General features: G+C 26.3%; 1 protein-coding gene across 2 annotated transcripts; it reads right to left on the bottom strand.

Annotated features, from left to right (window-relative positions):
• Nucleotides 1–8,920: 8,920 nt before the first annotated feature.
• On the bottom strand, nt 8,921–17,161 carry LOC103831159 (beta-glucosidase 46-like). Of its 2 annotated transcripts, XM_009107022.2 has the most exons (12): nt 12,856–17,161; nt 12,688–12,757; nt 11,946–12,004; nt 11,746–11,821; nt 11,166–11,240; nt 10,687–10,774; nt 10,364–10,616; nt 10,168–10,283; nt 9,816–10,074; nt 9,607–9,709; nt 9,418–9,526; nt 8,921–9,273 (listed from the first exon to the last, which is right to left on the bottom strand). In XM_009107022.2, the coding sequence occupies exons 1-12, from the start codon at nt 13,000–13,002 to the stop codon at nt 9,075–9,077; spliced, it is 1,554 nt and encodes a 517-aa protein (XP_009105270.1). In that variant the 5' UTR covers nt 13,003–17,161; the 3' UTR covers nt 8,921–9,074. The 2 variants fall into 2 exon arrangements, with proteins under 2 accessions (XP_009105270.1, XP_009105279.1); XM_009107031.2 differs by lacking the exon at nt 12,856–17,161 and having other exon boundaries at nt 11,312–12,004; nt 12,688–12,726.
• Between the last annotated feature and the right edge of the window lie 1,802 nt (nt 17,162–18,963).

Raw genomic sequence — 18,963 nt, 5'->3', positions numbered from 1 at the left:
CTGTAGATTAGGGTTTGTGATTTAGAAATTAGGATAACAAGAATATTTGTGCATAGATGAGTATTTTTTCTAAGTTTTTCATCAATAAGCTGTATTTTTAAATATCTTAAAAACTGCTATTTTTGGAAAGTTTTCATTTTTTTAGAAATAATGTAGATTAGGGTTTGTGATTTAAAAATTAGGATAACAAAAATATTTGTGTATAGATGAGTATTTTTTCTGAGTTTTTCATCAATAGGTTGTATTTTTAAATAATTTTCTAAAAAACTGCTATTTTTGGATGTTTTCATTTTTTAGAGAAATACTATAGATTAGGGTTTGTGATTTAGAAATTAGGATAACAAGAATATTTGTGGATAGATGAGTATTGTTTCTGAGTTTTTCAATCAATAGGTTGTATTTTTAAATAAATTTCTTAAAAGCTGCTATTTTTGAAAAGTTTTCATTTTTTAGAGAAATACTGTAGATTAGGGTTTGTGATTTAAAATTAGGATAACAAGAATATTTGTGGATAGATTAGTATACTTAAAGAATTTTTCATCAATTCTACAGTATTTTAAATAATTTTCTTAAAAACTCCTATTTTTGGAAAGTTTTCATTTTTAGAGAAATAATGTAGGTTAGGGTTTTTGATTTAGAAATTAGGATAACAAGAATATTTGTGCATAGATGAGTATTTGTTTTAAAGTTTTTCATCAATAAGCTGTATTTTTAAATAATTTTCTTAAAAACTGCTATTTTTGGAAAGTTTTCATTTTTTAGGAAAATACTATAGATTAGGGTTTGTGATTTATAAATTAGGATAACAAGAATATTTGTGAATGGATGAGTATTTTTCTGAGTTTTTTAATCAATAGGTTGTATTTTTTAATAATTTTCTTAAAAGCTGCTATATTATTTTTTAGAGAAATACTGTAATTAGGGTTTGTGATTTAGAAATTAGGACAACAAAAATATTTATGGATAGATGAGTATTGTTTCTTAGTTTTTCAATCAATATGTTGTATTTTTAAATAATTTTCTTAAAAGCTGCTATATTTGGAATGTTTTCATTTTTTAGAGAAATACTGTAGATTAGGGTTTGTGATTTAGAAATTAGGATAACAAGAATATTTGTGCATAGATGAGTATTTTTTCTAGTTTTTCATCAATAAGCTGTATTTTTAAATAATTTTCTTAAAAGTTGCTATTTTTGAAAAGTTTTCATTTTTTAGAGAAATACTGTAGATTAGGGTTTGTGATTTAAAAATTAGGATAACAAGAATATTTGTGGATAGATTAGTATACTTAAAGAATTTTTCATCAGTTCTACAGTATTTAAAATAATTTTCTAAAAAACTGCTATTTTTGGAAAGTTTTCACTTTTTAGAGAAATACTGTAGATTAGGGTTTGTGATTTAGAAATTAGGATAACAAGAATATTTGTGCATAGATGAGTATTTTTTCTAAGTTTTTCATCAATAAGCTGTATTTTTAAATATCTTAAAAACTGCTATTTTTGGAAAGTTTTCATTTTTTTAGAAATAATGTAGATTAGGGTTTGTGATTTAAAAATTAGGATAACAAAAATATTTTTGTATATATGAGTATTTTTTCTGAGTTTTTCATCAATAGGTTGTATTTTTAAATAATTTTCTAAAAAACTGCTATTTTTGGATGTTTTCATTTTTTAGAGAAATACTATAGATTAGGGTTTGTGATTTAGAAATTAGGATAACAAGAATATTTTGTGGATAGATGAGTATTGTTTCTGAGTTTTTCAATCAATAGGTTGTATTTTTAAATAATTTTCTTAAAAGCTGCTATTTTTGAAAAGTTTTCATTTTTTAGAGAAATACTGTAGATTAGGGTTTGTGATTTAAAACTTAGGATAACAAGAATATTTGTGGATAGATTAGTATACTTAAAGAAATTTTCATCAATTCTACATTATTTAAAATAATTTTCTTAAAAACTCATATTTTTGGAAAGATTTCATTTTTTAGAGAAATACTGTAGATTAGGGTTTTTGATTTAGAAATTAGGATAACAAGAATATTTGTGCATAGATGAGTATTTTTTTAAAAGTTTTCATCAATAAGCTGTATTTTTAAATAATTTTCTTAAAAACTGCTATTTTTGGAAAGTTTTCATTTTTTAGGAAAATACTATAGATTAGGGTTTGTGATTTATAAATTAGGATAACAAGAATATTTGTGAATGGATGAGTATTTTTCTGAGTTTTTTAATCAATAGGTTGTATTTTTTAATAATTTTCTTAAAAGCTGCTATATTATTTTTTAGAGAAATACTGTAATTAGGGTTTGTGATTTAGAAATTAGGACAACAAGAATATTTATGGATAGATGAGTATTGTTTCTTAGTTTTTCAATCAATAGGTTGTATTTTTAAATAATTTTCTTAAAAACTGCTATATTTGGAAAGTTTTCATTTTTTAGAGAAATACTGTAGATTAGGGTTTGTGATTTAGAGATTAGGATAACAAGAATATTTGTGCATAGATGAGTATTTTTTTCTATGTTTTTCATCAATAAGCTGTATTTTTAAATAATTTTCTTAAAAGTTGCTATTTTTGAAAAGTTTTCATTTTTTAGAGAAATAGTGTAGATTAGGGTTTGTGATTTAAAAATTAGGATAACAAGAATATTTGTGGATAGATTCGTTATACTTAAAGAATTTTTCATCAGTTCTACAGTATTTAAAATAATTTTCTAAAAAACTGCTATTTTGGAAACTTTTCACTTTTTAGAGAAATGCTGTAGATTAGGGTTTGTGATTTAGAAATTAGGATAACAAGAATATTTGTGCATAGATGAGTATTTTTTCTAAGTTTTTCATCAATAAGCTGTATTTTTAAATATCTTAAAAACTAGAAATTAGGATAACAAGAATATTTGTGGATAAATGAGTATTTTTTCTGACTTTTTCAATCAATAGGTTGTATTTTGAAATAATTTTCTTAAAAGCTGCTATATTATTTTTTTAGAGAAATACTGTAATTAGGGTTTGTGATTTAGAAATTAGGATAACAAGAATATTTGTGGATAGATGAGTATTGTTTCTTAGTTTTTCAATCAATAAGTTGTATTTTTAAATAATTTTCTTAAAAGCTGCTATATTTGGAAAGTTTTTATTTTTTAGAGAAATACTGTAGATTAGGGTTTGTGATTTGGAAATAAGGATAACAAGAATATTTTTGGATAGATTAATATACTTAAAGAATTTTTCATCAATTCTACAGTATTTTAAATAATTTTCTAAAAATTTGCTATTTTTATAACGTTTTCATTGTTTTAGAAAAATACTGTAGATTAGGGTTTGTGATTTAAAAATTAGGATAATAAGAATATTTGTGGATAGATGAGTATTTTTTTCTGAGTTTTTCATCAATATGTTGTATTTTTAAATAATTTTCTTAAAAATTGCTATTTTTGAAATGTTTTCATTTTTAGAGAAATACTGTAGATTAGAGTTTGTGATTTAAATATTAGGATAACAAGAATATTTGTGGATAGATGAGTATTTTTTTTCTGAGTTTTCAACAATAGGTTGTTTTTAAAATAATATTCTAAAAAACTACTATTTTTGGAAAGTTTTCATTTTTTAGAGAAATACTGTAGATTAGGGTTTGTGATTTAGAAATTAAGATAACAAGAATATTTGTGGATAGATGAGTATTGTTTCTTAGTTTTTCAATCAATAGGTTGTATTTTTAAATAATTTTCTTAAAAGCTGCTATATTTGGAAAGTTTTCATTTTTTAGAGAAATACTGTAGATTAGGGTTTGTGATTTGGAAATTAGGATAACAAGAATATTTTTGGATAGATTCGTATACTTAAAAAAAATTTCATCAGTTCTACAGTATTTTAAATAATTTCCTAAAAAACTGCTATTTTTTTAAAGTTTTCATTTTTTTAGAGAAATATTGTAGAATAGGGTTTGTGATTTAAAAATTAGGATAACAAGAATATTTATGGATTGATGAGTATTTTTTCTGAGTTTTTCATCAATAGGTTGTATTTTTAAATAATTTTCTTAAAAATTGCTATTTTTGAAAAGTTTTCATTTTTTAGAGAAATACTGTAGATTAGGGTTTGTGATTTGGAAATAAGGATAACATGAATATTTTTGGATAGATTAATATACTTAAAGAATTTTTCATCAATTCTACAGTATTTTAAATAATTTTCTAAAAATTTGCTATTTTTGGAACGTTTTCATTTTTTTAGAAAAATACTGTAGATTAGGGTGTGTGATTTAAAAATTAGGATAACAAGAATATTTGTGGATAGATGAGTATTTTTTTCTGAGTTTTTCATCAATATGTTGTATTTTTAAATAATTTTCTTAAAAGCTGCTATATTTGGATAGTTTTCATTTTTTAGAGAAATACTGTAGATTAGGGTTTGTGATTTGGAAATTAGGATAACAAGAATATTTTTGGATAGAGTAGTCTACTTAAAAAAAATTTCATCAATTCTACAGTATTTAAAATAAAACTGATATTTTTGGAAAGTTTTCATTTTTTAGAGAATTACTGTAGATTAGGGTTTGTGATTTATAAATTAGGATAACAAAAATATTTGTGGATATATGAGTATTGTTTCTTAATTTTTCATCAATAGGTTGTATTTTTAAATAATTTTCTTAAAAGCTGCTATTTTTGAAAAGTTTTCATTTTTTAGAGAAATACTATAGATTAGGGTTTGTGATTTGGAAATAAGGATAACATGAATATTTTTGGATAGATTAATATACTTAAAGAATTTTTCATCAATTCTACAGTATTTTAAATTATTTTCTAAAAATTTGCTATTTTTGGAATGTTTTCATTTTTTTAGAAAAATACTGTAGATTAGGGTTTGTGATTTAAAAATTAGGATAACAAGAATATTTGTGGATAGATGAGTATTTTTTTCTGAGTTTTTCATCAATATGTTGTATTTTTAAATAATTTTCTTAAAAGCTGCTATATTTTGAAAGTTTTCATTTTTTAGAGAAATACTGTAGATTAGGGCTTGTGATTTGGAAATTAGGATAACAAGAATATTTTTGGATAGATTATTATACTTAAAAAAAATTTCATCAATTCTACAGTATTTAAAATAAATTTTCTTAAAAACTGCTATTTTTGGAAAGTTTTCATTTTTTAGAGAATTACTGTAGATTAGGGTTTGTGATTTAGAAATTAGGATAACAAGAATATTTGTGGATAGATAAGTATTGTTTCTTAGTTTTTCAATCAATAGGTTGTATTTTTAAATAATTTTCTTAAAAGCTGCTATATTTGGAAAGTTTTTATTTTTTAGAGATATACTGTAGATTAGGGTTTGTGATTTGGAAATTAGGATAACAAGAATATTTTTGGATAGATTAGTCTACTTAAAAAAAATTTCATCAATTCTACAGTATTTAAAATAAATTTTCTTAAAAACTGCTATTTTTGGAAAGTTTTCATTTTTTAGAGAATTACTGTAGATTAGGGTTTGTGATTTAGAAATTAGGATAACAAGAATATTTGTGGATATATGAGTATTGTTTCTTAGTTTTTCATCAATAGGTTGTATTTTTAAATAATTTTCTTAAAAGCTGCTATTTTTGAAAAGTTTTCATTTTTTAGAGAAATACAATAGATTAGGGTTTGTGATTTGGAAATAAGGATAACATGAATATTTTTGGATAGATTAATATACTTAAAGAATTTTTCATCAATTCTACAGTATTTTAAATTATTTTCTAAAAATTTGCTATTTTTGGAATGTTTTCATTTTTTTAGAAAAATACTGTATATTAGGGTTTGTGATTTAAAAATTAGGATAATAAGAATATTTGTGGATAGATGAGTATTTTTTCTGAGTTTTTCATCAATATGTTGTATTTTTAAATAATTTTCTTAAAAGCTGCTATATTTGGAAAGTTTTCATTTTTTAGAGAAATACTGTAGATTAGGGTTTGTGATTTGGAAATTAGGATAACAAGAATATTTTTGGATAGATTAGTATACTTAAAAAAAATTTCATCAATTCTACAGTATTTAAAATAAATTTTCTTAAAAACTGCTATTTTTGGAAAGTTTTCATTTTTTAGAGAATTACTGTAGATTAGGGTTTGTGATTTATAAATTAGGATTACAAGAATATTTGTGGATAGATAAGTATTGTTTCTTAGTTTTTCAATCAATAGGTTGTATTTTTAAATAATTTTCTTAAAAGCTGCTATATTTGGAAAGTTTTCATTTTTTAGAGATATACTGTAGATTAGGGTTTGTGATTTGGAAATTAGGATAACAATAATATTTTTGGATAGATTCGTATACTTAAAAAAAAAATTCATCAATTCTACAGTATTTTAAATAATTTTCTAAAAAACTGCTATTTTTTTAAAGTTTTCATTTTTTTAGAGAAATACTGTAGAATAGGGTTTGTGATTTAAAAATTAGGATAACAAGAATATTTGTGGTTAGATGAGTATTTTTTCTGAGTTTTTCATCAATAGGTTGTATTTTTAAATAATTTTCTTAAAAGCTGCTATTTTTTAAAAGTTTTCATTTTTCAGAGAAATACTCTAGATTTTGGTTTATGATTTGGAAATTAGGATAACAAGAATATATTTGGATAGATTAGTATACTTAAAGAATTTTTCATCAATTCTACAGTATTTTAAATAATTTTCTAAAAATTTGCTATTTTTGGAACGTTTTCATTTTTTTAGAAAAATACTGTAGATTAGGGTTTGTGATTTAAAAATTAGGATAACAAGAATATTTGTGGATAGATGAGTATTTTTTCTGAGTTTTTCATCAATAGGTTGTATTTTTAAATAATTTTCTTAAAAGCTGCTATATTTGGAAAGTTTTCATTTTTCAGAGAAATATTGTAGATTAGGGTTTGTGATTTGGAAATTAGGATAACAAGAATATTTTTGGATAGATTAGTATACTTAAAAAAAATTATTCAATTCTACAGTATTTAAAATAAATTTTCTTAAAAACTGCTATTTTTGAAAAGTTTTTATTTTTTAGAGAATTACTGTAGATTAGGGTTTGTGATTTAAAAATTAGGATAACAAGAATATTTGTGCATAGATGAGTATTCTTTCTGAGTTTTTCATCAATAAGCTGTATTTTTAAATAATTTTCTTAAAAACTGCTATTTTTGGAAAGTTTTCATTTTTTAGAGATATACTATAGATTAGGATTTGTGATTTAGAAATTAGGATAACAAGTTGCATAGATGAGTATTCTTTCAGAGTTTTTCATCAATAAGCTGTATTTTTAAATAATTTTCTTAAAAACTGATATTTTTGGAAAATTTTCATTTTTAAGAGAAATACTGTAGATTAGGGTTTGTGATTTAGAAATTAGGTTAACAAGAATATTTGGGGATTGATGAGTATTATTTTGAGTTTTTCATCAACAGGTTGTATTTTTAAATAATTTTCTTAAAAACTCCTATTTTTGGAAAGTTTTCATATTTTTGAGAAATATTGTAGATTAGGGTTTGTGATTTAAAAATTAGGATAACAAGAATATTTGTGGATAGATGAGTATTTTTTTGAATTTTTATCAATAGGTTATATTTTAAAATAATTTCTTTAAAAACTGCTATTTTGGAAAGATTTCATATTTTGAGAAATATTGTAGATTTGGCTTTTGTGATTTATAAATTAAGATCAAAAAATATTTGTGGATAGTTGACTATTATTTCTGTTTTTCATCAATAGGTTGTATTTTTAAATAATTTTCTGAGAAACTATTATTTTTGGAAATTTTTCATCAATAGGTTGTATTACAAAATATTTCAAAATAGCATAACACTATATACTTTAACAAGGTATATGTATTATATTTTATCATTATTAAAATTATTTGTTTTTATATTTATTTTATATTTATTTCATTCGAAGCATAATATATCTTAAGTCATAATCTTCCTTAAATATATTTACATATCTAAGACAACAACCAACTTAAATGCAAATAATAAAATTAATCAAAATTTTAATATATTTAGAATAAATTTTATAGTTAAATTCAAAGAAATTGATGCAATCCAATATATCTAAAAAATAACTAAACTGACCGTAAAAATAACAAAGCCGACTAGATATAACATATCTAATATTATATGTCTAATTAAAGTAAAATAATATTATTAATATAAATTATAAATACAAATTATAAATTAATTTAAAATTAGAAAATAAATATCAATCAATGATTATTGTATATTCATTTTATAAATATTTATATCCGTGCATGAGCACGAGAACATCACCTAGTATATATATATATATATATGCATATAACGGATCAAATTTTGATATCCGTTCCTATAAATATTGATATTTGTGATTTGCTTTTTTTACGAATATTGTATTTTAGTATTTGATTTGCTTCGTAGACTAACGGATATCCGAATATCTCGGTTCAAATCAAAATTTATGAATAATTTGTCCAGCTCTATTCGTAAACAATAAAAATAACGTAAAGAAGAACTATGCATGTGAGTTTTATATTGAAAAACATAAAGTATATAGTGTGAACATATTTATGTAGAGTTTGGCTGAGAAGCTCTCTATGACATGTATCCATTTTAGTGTGAACGTATTTATTACAATGCTTCTACACGTGACATGTGTCCAGTTTAGTGTGAACGTATTTATTACAATATTTTTCCACGTAACATGTATCCAGTTTAATGTGAACGCATTTATTACAATGTTTCTCCTTTAATATATAAGGGATATGTATAACAATGTACAACATAGGGACTGTTTTGATGTAGTATTAATGAAATTCTTTGGGGAGAAAAAAATTAAACTAAGGTTTTTCCAAAATCATTATAAGAGTGTCACATAATCATTAGAAGAAGTTTGGAGATGACACATCAGCAAGTTCATTTTGTAATTAATACAAAATTGAAGTTATAACTTTTTAAAAGATCTTCAAATAATATATAGGGGATACCCACATATTCATGTACAATAATCGTTGTAATAAAATTGTAGTGCAAGATTCCAAAAGAATTAATAATCATAAGATTTTACTAAATCTTTCCTAGTTTTGACATCTTCATTTTTTATCTGCGAGATCTCTTGTACCCATGTGGTTTTCAATGAAGTTCTTGTACCAATAAGCTGATTGCTTCGGTGTTCTTTTAAGAGTTGTGTAATCAACGTGGAATATCCCAAAGCGAAGCTTGTATCCGTACAACCATTCAAAATTATCTAATAGTGACCATGCAAAATATCCTTTCACATTTGCTCCATCCCTACAAAAGAGTTTACAGTTAACTTATAATTAATTAGTAATTGGTAATATTTTATTTTTTTATTTCAGTATCTATATATTAAATTAAGTTCCCTTGAGAATGTCAGACTTGGCTTAAAGGACTGACTAACTATAGTGAGGGTACCTCATTGCTGTCTGCAAAGCATCCAAATATCCACTCAAATAGCGTACCCTTTTTGTATCATTTAGTAGTTCTTTTACAGTTGTCTCTGGTTTTTGTAACTCTCCGAGACCTGTACAACATGATGATAATTGCTTAAAATACATTCCAAAAACATGAATGAATATAATTGAAAATCCTTATCTATTGTACCGTTTTCGGTGATGAACATTGGTATGTTTGGGTATCTATCTGTTAGATAATTCAACATCTTCCTGAATCCTTCAGGATCAATGTTCAACCAACTTACGTCGGTCTATTAATCGCAAAAAATGAAAGAATCAAAACTAGTGTTATAAAACATTGTATATACTAGGAAGTCCAATAATTGATTTTGGAAGTATAAATACAAATGTACTTACAACTTCTCCGACTGAAACATTGCCTTTCTGGATTAATTTCAGTGCGAATCCTTCACTTCTAGAAGCTCCATCTCCAGAATTACAAGCAGAAATCAAACAATCTTGGATGAAGTAACTTGTATAGTGATTAATACCCAAAAAATCTGATTTATATCTTTTAAGGTTCTTCATTTCCTTTATGGAAAATTTCGGTAAAGCTGATCCAAGTAGATTCACCATTTCTTCAGGATATTTCCCATACACAACGGGATCTAGAATCCTGTTATTTTAGTGCACAATATATAAGGAAACATAAGTATGTGAATAATACATATTTTTATGATTTTTTTTGTCATCTAATCAAACAACATACCAGTTCGAATAAAATGACTGAGCTCTCTCTGCAGCATTTTTATCTGCAGTGGAATCGCTTATGGGTTCAAACCATGATGTTTGTACCACAATGCCAATGCTTCCCTTTTGTTCTTTCTACAAACACATCATGAATGTATGTTGATATAACACATGCAAAATAGCTAAAATATATACATATTGGATTGTTTTATTACCTTATATTTGGTTTGGTATATTTGAACCGCCTTTGCGTGTGCGAGGATTGTGTTATGCGCAGCTATAAAAGGCTCAGTTTCCGAATTCCCCTGACTACAATTTCCAAACGGCATGGAGCACCGGTTTGGTGGAAATATGCCCTTTAGATAGCTTAAGATGATTTGTTGATTTGGTTCGTTTATCGTGATCCAGTGTTTAACTCGGTCTCCAAAATATTTGAAACATGTATCAGCCAAGTACCCGAATTCTTTCCTAGTAAAAATAATTGAAGAATTAGTTTTAGGTACTATGGTTTAATCGACTAGAGACTATAGTTACTCACTGCATCTCAGGGCTTAACCAACTTTTAAATCGGTTCTCAAGTTCTTGAGGATAGTCGAAATGGTTCAACGTCACAAATGGTGTAATCCCTGGAAACGTTTACATGAAAAATCAGTTCTATAGAATATAATTTTTTTTGTAAAAAAATTCTATAGAATATTAGTCACCCTATTTCAAAATATATGATATATAGGTTTAAGATTAAAAATACTTCTTCAAAAATATTACTAAAATGATTCAATCTATCATAATATTTTTATAAAATATAATTAGCCAAACATTTTTTAATAAAGTTAAAAACATATAAAATATAATTCGTCAAACATTTTTAAAATTAAGGTTATCACAAAACGTCAAAATATTTTTCATTTTAAAAACATACAAAATTTTCGAAAACAACTTATTTTTTGAATAAAAAGAATATATTATATTTAATTTATCAATAATATATATGTATATTAAAAATAGGGTAATTATTACCATTTCTAATGAGAGCGTCGATCAACCTGTTGTAATGCTTTATGCCCAAATGGTTTATGCTTCCAAGTCTCCCTTCTGTATTTATAAATGCAAAAGGTTTGTTTCTTGTTAACTAAGATAACAAGCTTTTTATATAATAGTAATACCAATCAAAAATATAAACATTTCTCTCTTTTTTTCACATGTAACCCGTGATTCAGTTGACTAGCTCATTACCTTGCTAAAATGAGGCTCAATGAATAATACGATCTATTTTGTCCAAAAAGAACATTCATTTTTATTTGAGCTGTATTTTTCCTCCAATATGGTTATCACCCGCAGTATATCATGAAATTGTATCTTCTCACGGTTTATAATATAATTAGATGTCGAAAATAACAAGTCTAACAATTTTTTTTTCTTTAATTGAGGAATTTCAGACCAAAAATCATGTTCCTCGTTTGTTAGAAATCTCGATATTTCTAACCAAAATAAAACCGGCCTTACTGATATCTCGTGTATGAATGTCGTTTGATGGTAAACAAATAATTTTAACTTGAGTTTAATTATTAAAACCATTATTTAGAAACTAAAGACTTACTAGGTAAGACTCTAGACCAAGATATTGAAAATCTGTAACTGTTGACGCCAAGATAATTCATTGATTGGATATCCTCCTGTAAGCATTAAACTAAGTTCAATACGTTTTCGCAATATATATATACACTTTGTTCTCCAGTTATTATTTTCCGTAATATATATATATTTTGTTCTCGAATTATTATAAGAAAGTTAATTAACCATGAATCGATTATATTGATCAACAGCTATATCTCCATTGCCCCCATCCAATATATCCCCTGCATTTTACCATAAAATATTGTCAATGGAAGAAACACGGGTTAGTGCACACAAAAAGGTGCACAAAAAAGGAATAGACACCTGATTTAAAAAAACGATAACGCCGACAGAAATTATAATATAATTGTAACTATCAGTAAATTTAAATATGCTATGCGTCCATACGTAAACGTATATGGCGGCCCTGGGCAGAAGCGGCAGAAACATACTTCCGGCCGGTTTATAATAACGAAAATTTCGGCCATGTTTTGCATAAAATCTTCAGTAGCATAGTTGGTGAAACATGATATACTGCTAATGAAAGGTGAGAGCGGTTCAAACCTTTTTAAAATTAGTTTATGTGTGTTATATTTTTAATTAACAGGTCCATAATTATAATTTGCTTCCGTCCATATTTTCTACGGACCGTCGAAGATACAAAATAACATATAAACAACACATGAGAAATCGAACAAAATTTGAACCCCATCACTATTTTATTTTAGAAATGGTTCGTGTAGCTAATTTAAACCAAAACATATTTGCCAAAAAAAAAAAAACTAAATCAAAATCGAAGGACTAGGTAGTTTAGTTTCTTTCTTTTTCCTATAAAAATTATTTTTTTGTGAAAAAAATTAGTTTAGTTCCTACTTTTCTTTAGATCGAATATATGCAAAACGATTCCAAATAAGCACATGCATACCAGGGTTTTCATGGCTAAAGACATCCCAATTGTTCAAACCTTTTCCATCGGTTAAGTACGCACCTTCATACTGAATACATACAAGATAAAAAACATCACAAAAGTATAAAGCAAAAAATAAAAGAATTTTCAAAATTGGAAAATACGAAAAGAAGAAAAGGGAAGTACCTGATAAGCAGAAGATGATGTGCCAAAGAGGAAATCAGAAGGAAATGGAGATGAATCATCTGGAGAAGTTTGATGAAGAGATGAACTGTAAAGAGGAAACAAGAAGCTTTGTAATAAAAGTAGAGTTACGTTGGCAAAAAATTTCATTTTTTTCTTCTCTTGTGTGTTTGTTTATATTCTGCGATTTGTTGTAGTGTACGCTTATCTATATGTGTCTATATTTATAAGAAAATTATAGAATATTTTGGCTGCATGATTGAGATTTGGTGTACTCTTATCTAAAATATTCAAAAAGTCTCCAATTTCGACCTACTGAATATATTCGAAACTATTACTTATCATAGGCTACACATCAATTTATTTACAAACATATAATACTAAATATTATATATCATTTTCCTTTTACTTTTTTTTGTCAACATCCTCTCATACTTTTACATATTATAACTAAAAAGGTATGTCTACATGCATTATCATAAAGTTCCAAAGAAAATCATCGATTTTTAAAATATGAACTTGTACGCCTATAACCTCCGTTAATCTCTTACTCGTTTTCCTAATGTATTAATTTCGATATGTGATTTATTTAGAAAGAAAATGTCAAAGGATGGACGTCACAAGGAAAACAAGTATAGTTAAAAAATCTCCCACCAAACTTAAGACATTTTTTTTTCATTTTAACGGTATATAAGTGCGCACTTAATTAATGTAGCAACTCTTTTATAACAATTGTATATTCATTTCTTATTGTTAAATGCAATTTAAAAATATGGAAGGGAAGGGACCATAATTTTGTTTATTAATTCAGGCCACTAATTTCATTTGACCAGCCCGATTCTACGGAATTGGATATTTAAAAGTCCATAATTAAATTAACAACTAATCATATCAACACATGTCGTATACTTCATCTGAATTTCTTTGAAACATGCTAAGATTAGAGAAATCTAAATATAATTCAAAGATAAATAGAGTATAAATACGACTTACGATTTTGAACACGAAGTGGTGGTGCGGCAGAGAACTTTGACCGGTTTGGTAAAGGGGTTGGTGTTACGGCGGCTGAGGATAGGATTAGTGACCTGGCTGCTTCTAGCTTCATAGCTATCGTCGTAACTTTCGTATCTGAACTTACTTCTTTTGATGTTTCCAGTGTCTGAACAAACGCTGTAGAACAACGTTACGTATACTGCAAGAAAGATGATAACGAGAGAAAAATTGATGATACTAATAGATTTGGTTAAAAGCATCTTCTTCCTCTTTTTCAACCCTCGCTTTAGCTTTTTTGTTATTCAATCCTCAATTTCTGTTTACTTGTCCAGGAATTTATAAATTGTAGAGATTAATTAAGAGACATCAGCGAAGGAGTCCATACGATAATTTAAAAATAAAATCATATTAAAAAAATTGAAATTGTGAAGTTGATAAATAAGCATGAATTTTTCATGCCTATGACATCCTTGCCATTGACGATCTGCTTCGTTCACTTGATTTCGTTTTGAGTTATTCCACACGTTTAACCAATTATGTGGCATGCTCTATTAAAGGGCAATTTCTGCCCCTTGAACATTCTGTTCACGTTACTTAAATCATCAAAGTGAGTTTTGTAAACACAAAAACTTATATGATAGTTTTATGGCAAAGAAGTTGACTTCTACTTACGGACTTACCTAGAAACGGTCTTTTCCGTGGACATACGAAAGGAAATCATCAACAAGGCAATCATTTCTATATGTAATTGTTGAGCCCGACCCCGTTTGTTGATATAGTATTTATTTAATCATTTGTTCGTGTGTCTTTTTCCTTAGATTGTTTAATGACTTATTATGAATTAGTAAAATAACTTCTGGTGTTATCTGGTTGTAATGTACTAACTCTTATCAATATCTCACCATCGCTTAATTATCTTAAGATACTCATGTTTAGTCTAAAATACACCCCTTATATAGTTATATACCTTATTTTTTCCATGAATTTTAAATTTCCGAGAACATAAGAGTATCAGCAATGCTGAGAGATTCTCTGAATTTCTTAATTAGTGATAAAGTTTAACATATTAAAAAATGTCATTAGCTAAAATGTTGAAATGTATTAAACCAGTTTATCAAAAGCTCATTGTAGAGACTTTCTCCTTCTCTTTCCTCCTTTACTTTTACTTCTTCTTCTTTTTTCTTCATTTTATTGTTAATTAGAAATAAACTTTAAAAGAGACTAACCAGTGCATCTTTAAAACATCTCCAAAACAATGTTATAAATCCAAATATAAGATTTTTTGTACTCCAAAAGCAACTTTAAAACTTTAAATTTTCTAGTTTTGAGTAGTGAAACTTCGAATATATCGTTTCGTTATTTAAATCCTTATATTCGAGATTACATACTTTTAAGTCCTTACACTTTATCTCTTGCAAATAATCTTATCAATCTTTTTATTTTATCAATTAAATCCTTATAATTTCACATTTCATAAAATTTTACATATATTGTATAATTTTACTATCAGATATAAAGTTAAAATATTAAAATAATTTATGTAAATTTTATTTAAAATATCCAAAATCTCCCAAAAGCCATCCATATAAATAATTTTGGTTTAATGGAAAGCCATGGTCTAAATGGTGACCAAGGGAATGAGTGAGAATAGTAAATTCATTATCATTCCTTACAATTTACACCATTTACAAGGAATATTTATTCCTTATGATTCCTTAACATTCTTTAAACTTTAAGAAATAATAGACTACAATTATTCCTTATCAAATTAGAAGAGGAATGCATTTTCTTCTTGTTTTATTCCTCTTCATTCATTTCCTTCCTATTCCTTATATTCTTTTATGGTTTCCGGTTAGAGTTGTTAATAAATTCTCCATATAATTATGTCATCTTTAGATTGAATAGTTTTATGAGAAATATTATAAACGACATTTTATCATATATTTTATATTTGACTAGTTTGATCAATAATAAGAATGGAAGTGTAAAAAAAAAAATTCAAGGTTCAATATAAGATTTTGCTTTTAGAGAAAGATACCATCAAACCTTAAATTTTAAGTTTTGACAAATCTTAAAACAAATTCGTTTTTGGGATACTCTTAAAACATTTCTAACACATCTAAAAAAATAGAGATTTCAATTACAAAATAGAAGTTTATATTTTACTTCAGTGTGCTCCTATAATAAAAATACTACATTTTCTTTATTTATGTAAGAATGCTATTTAATATCTCTATATCAACAGAAAAATAGAATTTCTCTATAAATAGAAGAAAATATAATATTCATCTATTAGGAATATATTTGAACAAAATCTCTATTCCTATATTTTCTTCTACAATAGAGATCTATATTTAGAATTGGATTGGAAACGATCATACTGATAAGAGACCGGTGAAATAATAATATAAGATCGCCAAAATAGTACAACAAACACTACCACAAAAGTCCGCAAACAGATTTATTTTTTTAAAATGTAAATAAAAATTGAATGATTAATTTTAAAACTTTAGGTACCCCAATCCTACTCATAATTAATTTTTTAAATAAACATTTGTATTAAAAACAATACAGTATGCATGCAATATACGGTTTTGAATCTTAAAATTAGTAAAAGCTACGATGACTAATAAATATAGTATAAAGTTTTCGATCTAAATAATCGATTAGAAATTAAGTAGGCAATGGCTTATTTAGATTTGATATTTGAATATTTATAATGCATAAAACATTATGCAAGGTGGTGCAATAATTGACATTTTACCTAATTGTTACTATTTTCATTCTTCAGTATTTTCCTTTTACCAACTCTATATATAATATTTATTTATTGATACAGTAAATTTTATATTTTAGCCAAAAATGCATGATTTAGTCTTGTAATTTCAAATGTTTAAAATACGAAAGCAATTAACAAAATGGTATTTCAAATATTATATAAAAAACAAATAAATTTGCGGATTTGAAACTCTATTAGCATAAACAATCAAGACCAATAAAATAGGTAGTTTATAACATAAAGTTGTATCTAAATAATTAATTAGATATTCAGTAGGTAATTATCTGTTCAGATTTATTATTGAATATTTATAATGCATAAAAGTATGCAACGTGGTGCAATAATTGTCATTTCATCTAATTGTTATTTTCTCCATCTTCGGTATTTTCGTACCAACTCTGTAAATGATAATTCGTAGTTGATACAGTAAATTTTATATATTAATCCAAAAATGCATGCTGTAGTCTTATAATTATAAATGTTTTGAAAACTAAAGCAAATCACAAATTTTGGATGAGTTATAAAATTTTGAGATTCCATGGTTATTATAACAAATATTTAAAAACCACTTAGAGAGAGAGAGAGAGAGAGAGAGAGAGAGAGAGAGAGAGAGAGAGAGAGAGAGAGAGAGAGAGAGAGAGAGAGAGAGAGAGAGAGAGAGAGAGAGAGAGAGAGAGAGAGAGAGAGAGCAGAGGAGAGAGAGAATCGAGTGTAAGATCATTTGAAGGGACACATATGTTACGAATAAATGTGATAGGACTATTAATTAATTAGCTTATTTAAGTGGTTAATATTGTGAATAAGGTAAAGATTTGAGCATAAGTGCATAAAATATTTATATGTGGATATCTTAAATATTATCTAGTTTAATGAAAGGATGAACTATAAATTAATTCTCTATCTAAAAAGAGTTATGGTTCTCAAGGCAACCCTAGCCGAAAATAAAAAATACTTTATATTCAATCAATAGAAAACTAAAATCACATGCTTTAATTAATTATTTTCTGATTTAATTAATTATTCTGGGCCAGTTTGTAAAAAACTTTAATTTATGCATGTCTAGCCTTTATTAAGTTAAAAGGTGCATATGCTGAAATTTGAACCAAAGCTACGTGGTAAAGGCTGGCACCCCTGTGGTATCTCCAACTACTGTTGCTTCAATATTCTTGCTTAAATAGCCGATGGACTTCTAGTTATCTGTCTGTGCAAGAATAAAATTCAGTTTTAAATCAATTAATAAATTTGATTATGCATTTTTAGTTATTCAATTAATGACAATTTTTAAGAGAATCATTAAAATAAGTATGTATGTAAGTTCATGCGAATGTTTAATCGCCCCAAAAGAATATTGTATTTGGCCTGGTTTACGTATATACATATGTGCAATATTCATGCGGATGTCAAATCAACCCAAAGGAAAGTTTTATATTTGGCCGAACTGTAATACACATGTAATGATGAATACGTGATGATTATATGGATTTTAACATGTGAATGATAAAGGTTTATTGTTTGTCAATATTTGATCGTTACAACAGGAGTACCGCTAGTAATCGATATTACTGTCCAAAGTCTTCATATTGATGATACATTTGGTATCTTGGATGAGAAGTATAATCAGTTATAATTTATTATTGATTTTTTCGGATAGTGAGTAATTAATTTGGATTTTGTTCTCTTTTCAGCTACTTTATCTGCCAACTTAGGATCCATTTCAACACTTACAGGTTCTAATTTCCCCGAATAGAAAAGTAAAGTTAAGATTGTTCTTGGGTGTATGGATCTCGACCTTGCGCTTAGGATATACAAACCTGTTTCTCCTACGGATGACATCACTCCGGAAGGATGTGCATGAGAAGTGGGAGCGTTCAAACCACATGGGTTGATGATCGCTAAGGACACCATTCCAGAAACCTTTAGAGGTAATGAGGAGGTCAATGACCTCAAACAGTTTCTTGCCGATATGGATTCACACTTCGCAAGAAGCAATAAGGCATAAATAAGCATGCCTTTGCATCACTTTACCACGATGAGGTATCACGACAATGAAAATATAAGGGAGCATATTTTGGAAATGTCCAACATTGTTTTAAGACTCAAGGAACTTAAGACTGAGCTTCCGGCTGAATTGCTCATATACTTTGTCTTGAATTCTCTTCCTCCTTAGTTCAGTCAGCTGAAATAAAGTTATATCACACATAAGGAGCAATGGTCTCTTAACGAGATCATTGCGTATTTTGTGCAAGAGGAAGAGAGAATGAAACAAGAGAGGGCTGAAAATTCTCATAGGTTTACACCTCTAAGGGACAGAGCAAAAGAAAAAAATTTGAGCCGTTAAG

Source organism: Brassica rapa, chromosome A01 (assembly GCF_000309985.2).
Source record: "Brassica rapa cultivar Chiifu-401-42 chromosome A01, CAAS_Brap_v3.01, whole genome shotgun sequence".
Lineage (NCBI taxonomy): Eukaryota > Viridiplantae > Streptophyta > Magnoliopsida > Brassicales > Brassicaceae > Brassica > Brassica rapa.
This window is presented reverse-complemented; position numbering and strand designations above follow the sequence as displayed.

What these genes read in the sequence shown, in the direction of transcription:
- LOC103831159 (XM_009107022.2), bottom strand. Translation starts at nt 13,002, where the DNA reads ATGAAATTTTTTGCCAACGTAACTCTACTTTTATTACAAAGCTTCTTG. An exon ending in CTTTAGCCATGAAAACCCTG is followed by an intron (nt 12,005 to 12,687) that starts GTATGCATGTGC and finishes GGTAAAATGCAG; the next exon opens with GGGATATATTGGATGGGGGC. An exon ending in AATGTTCATCACCGAAAACG is followed by an intron (nt 9,527 to 9,606) that starts GTACAATAGATA and finishes CATGTTGTACAG; the next exon opens with GTCTCGGAGAGTTACAAAAA.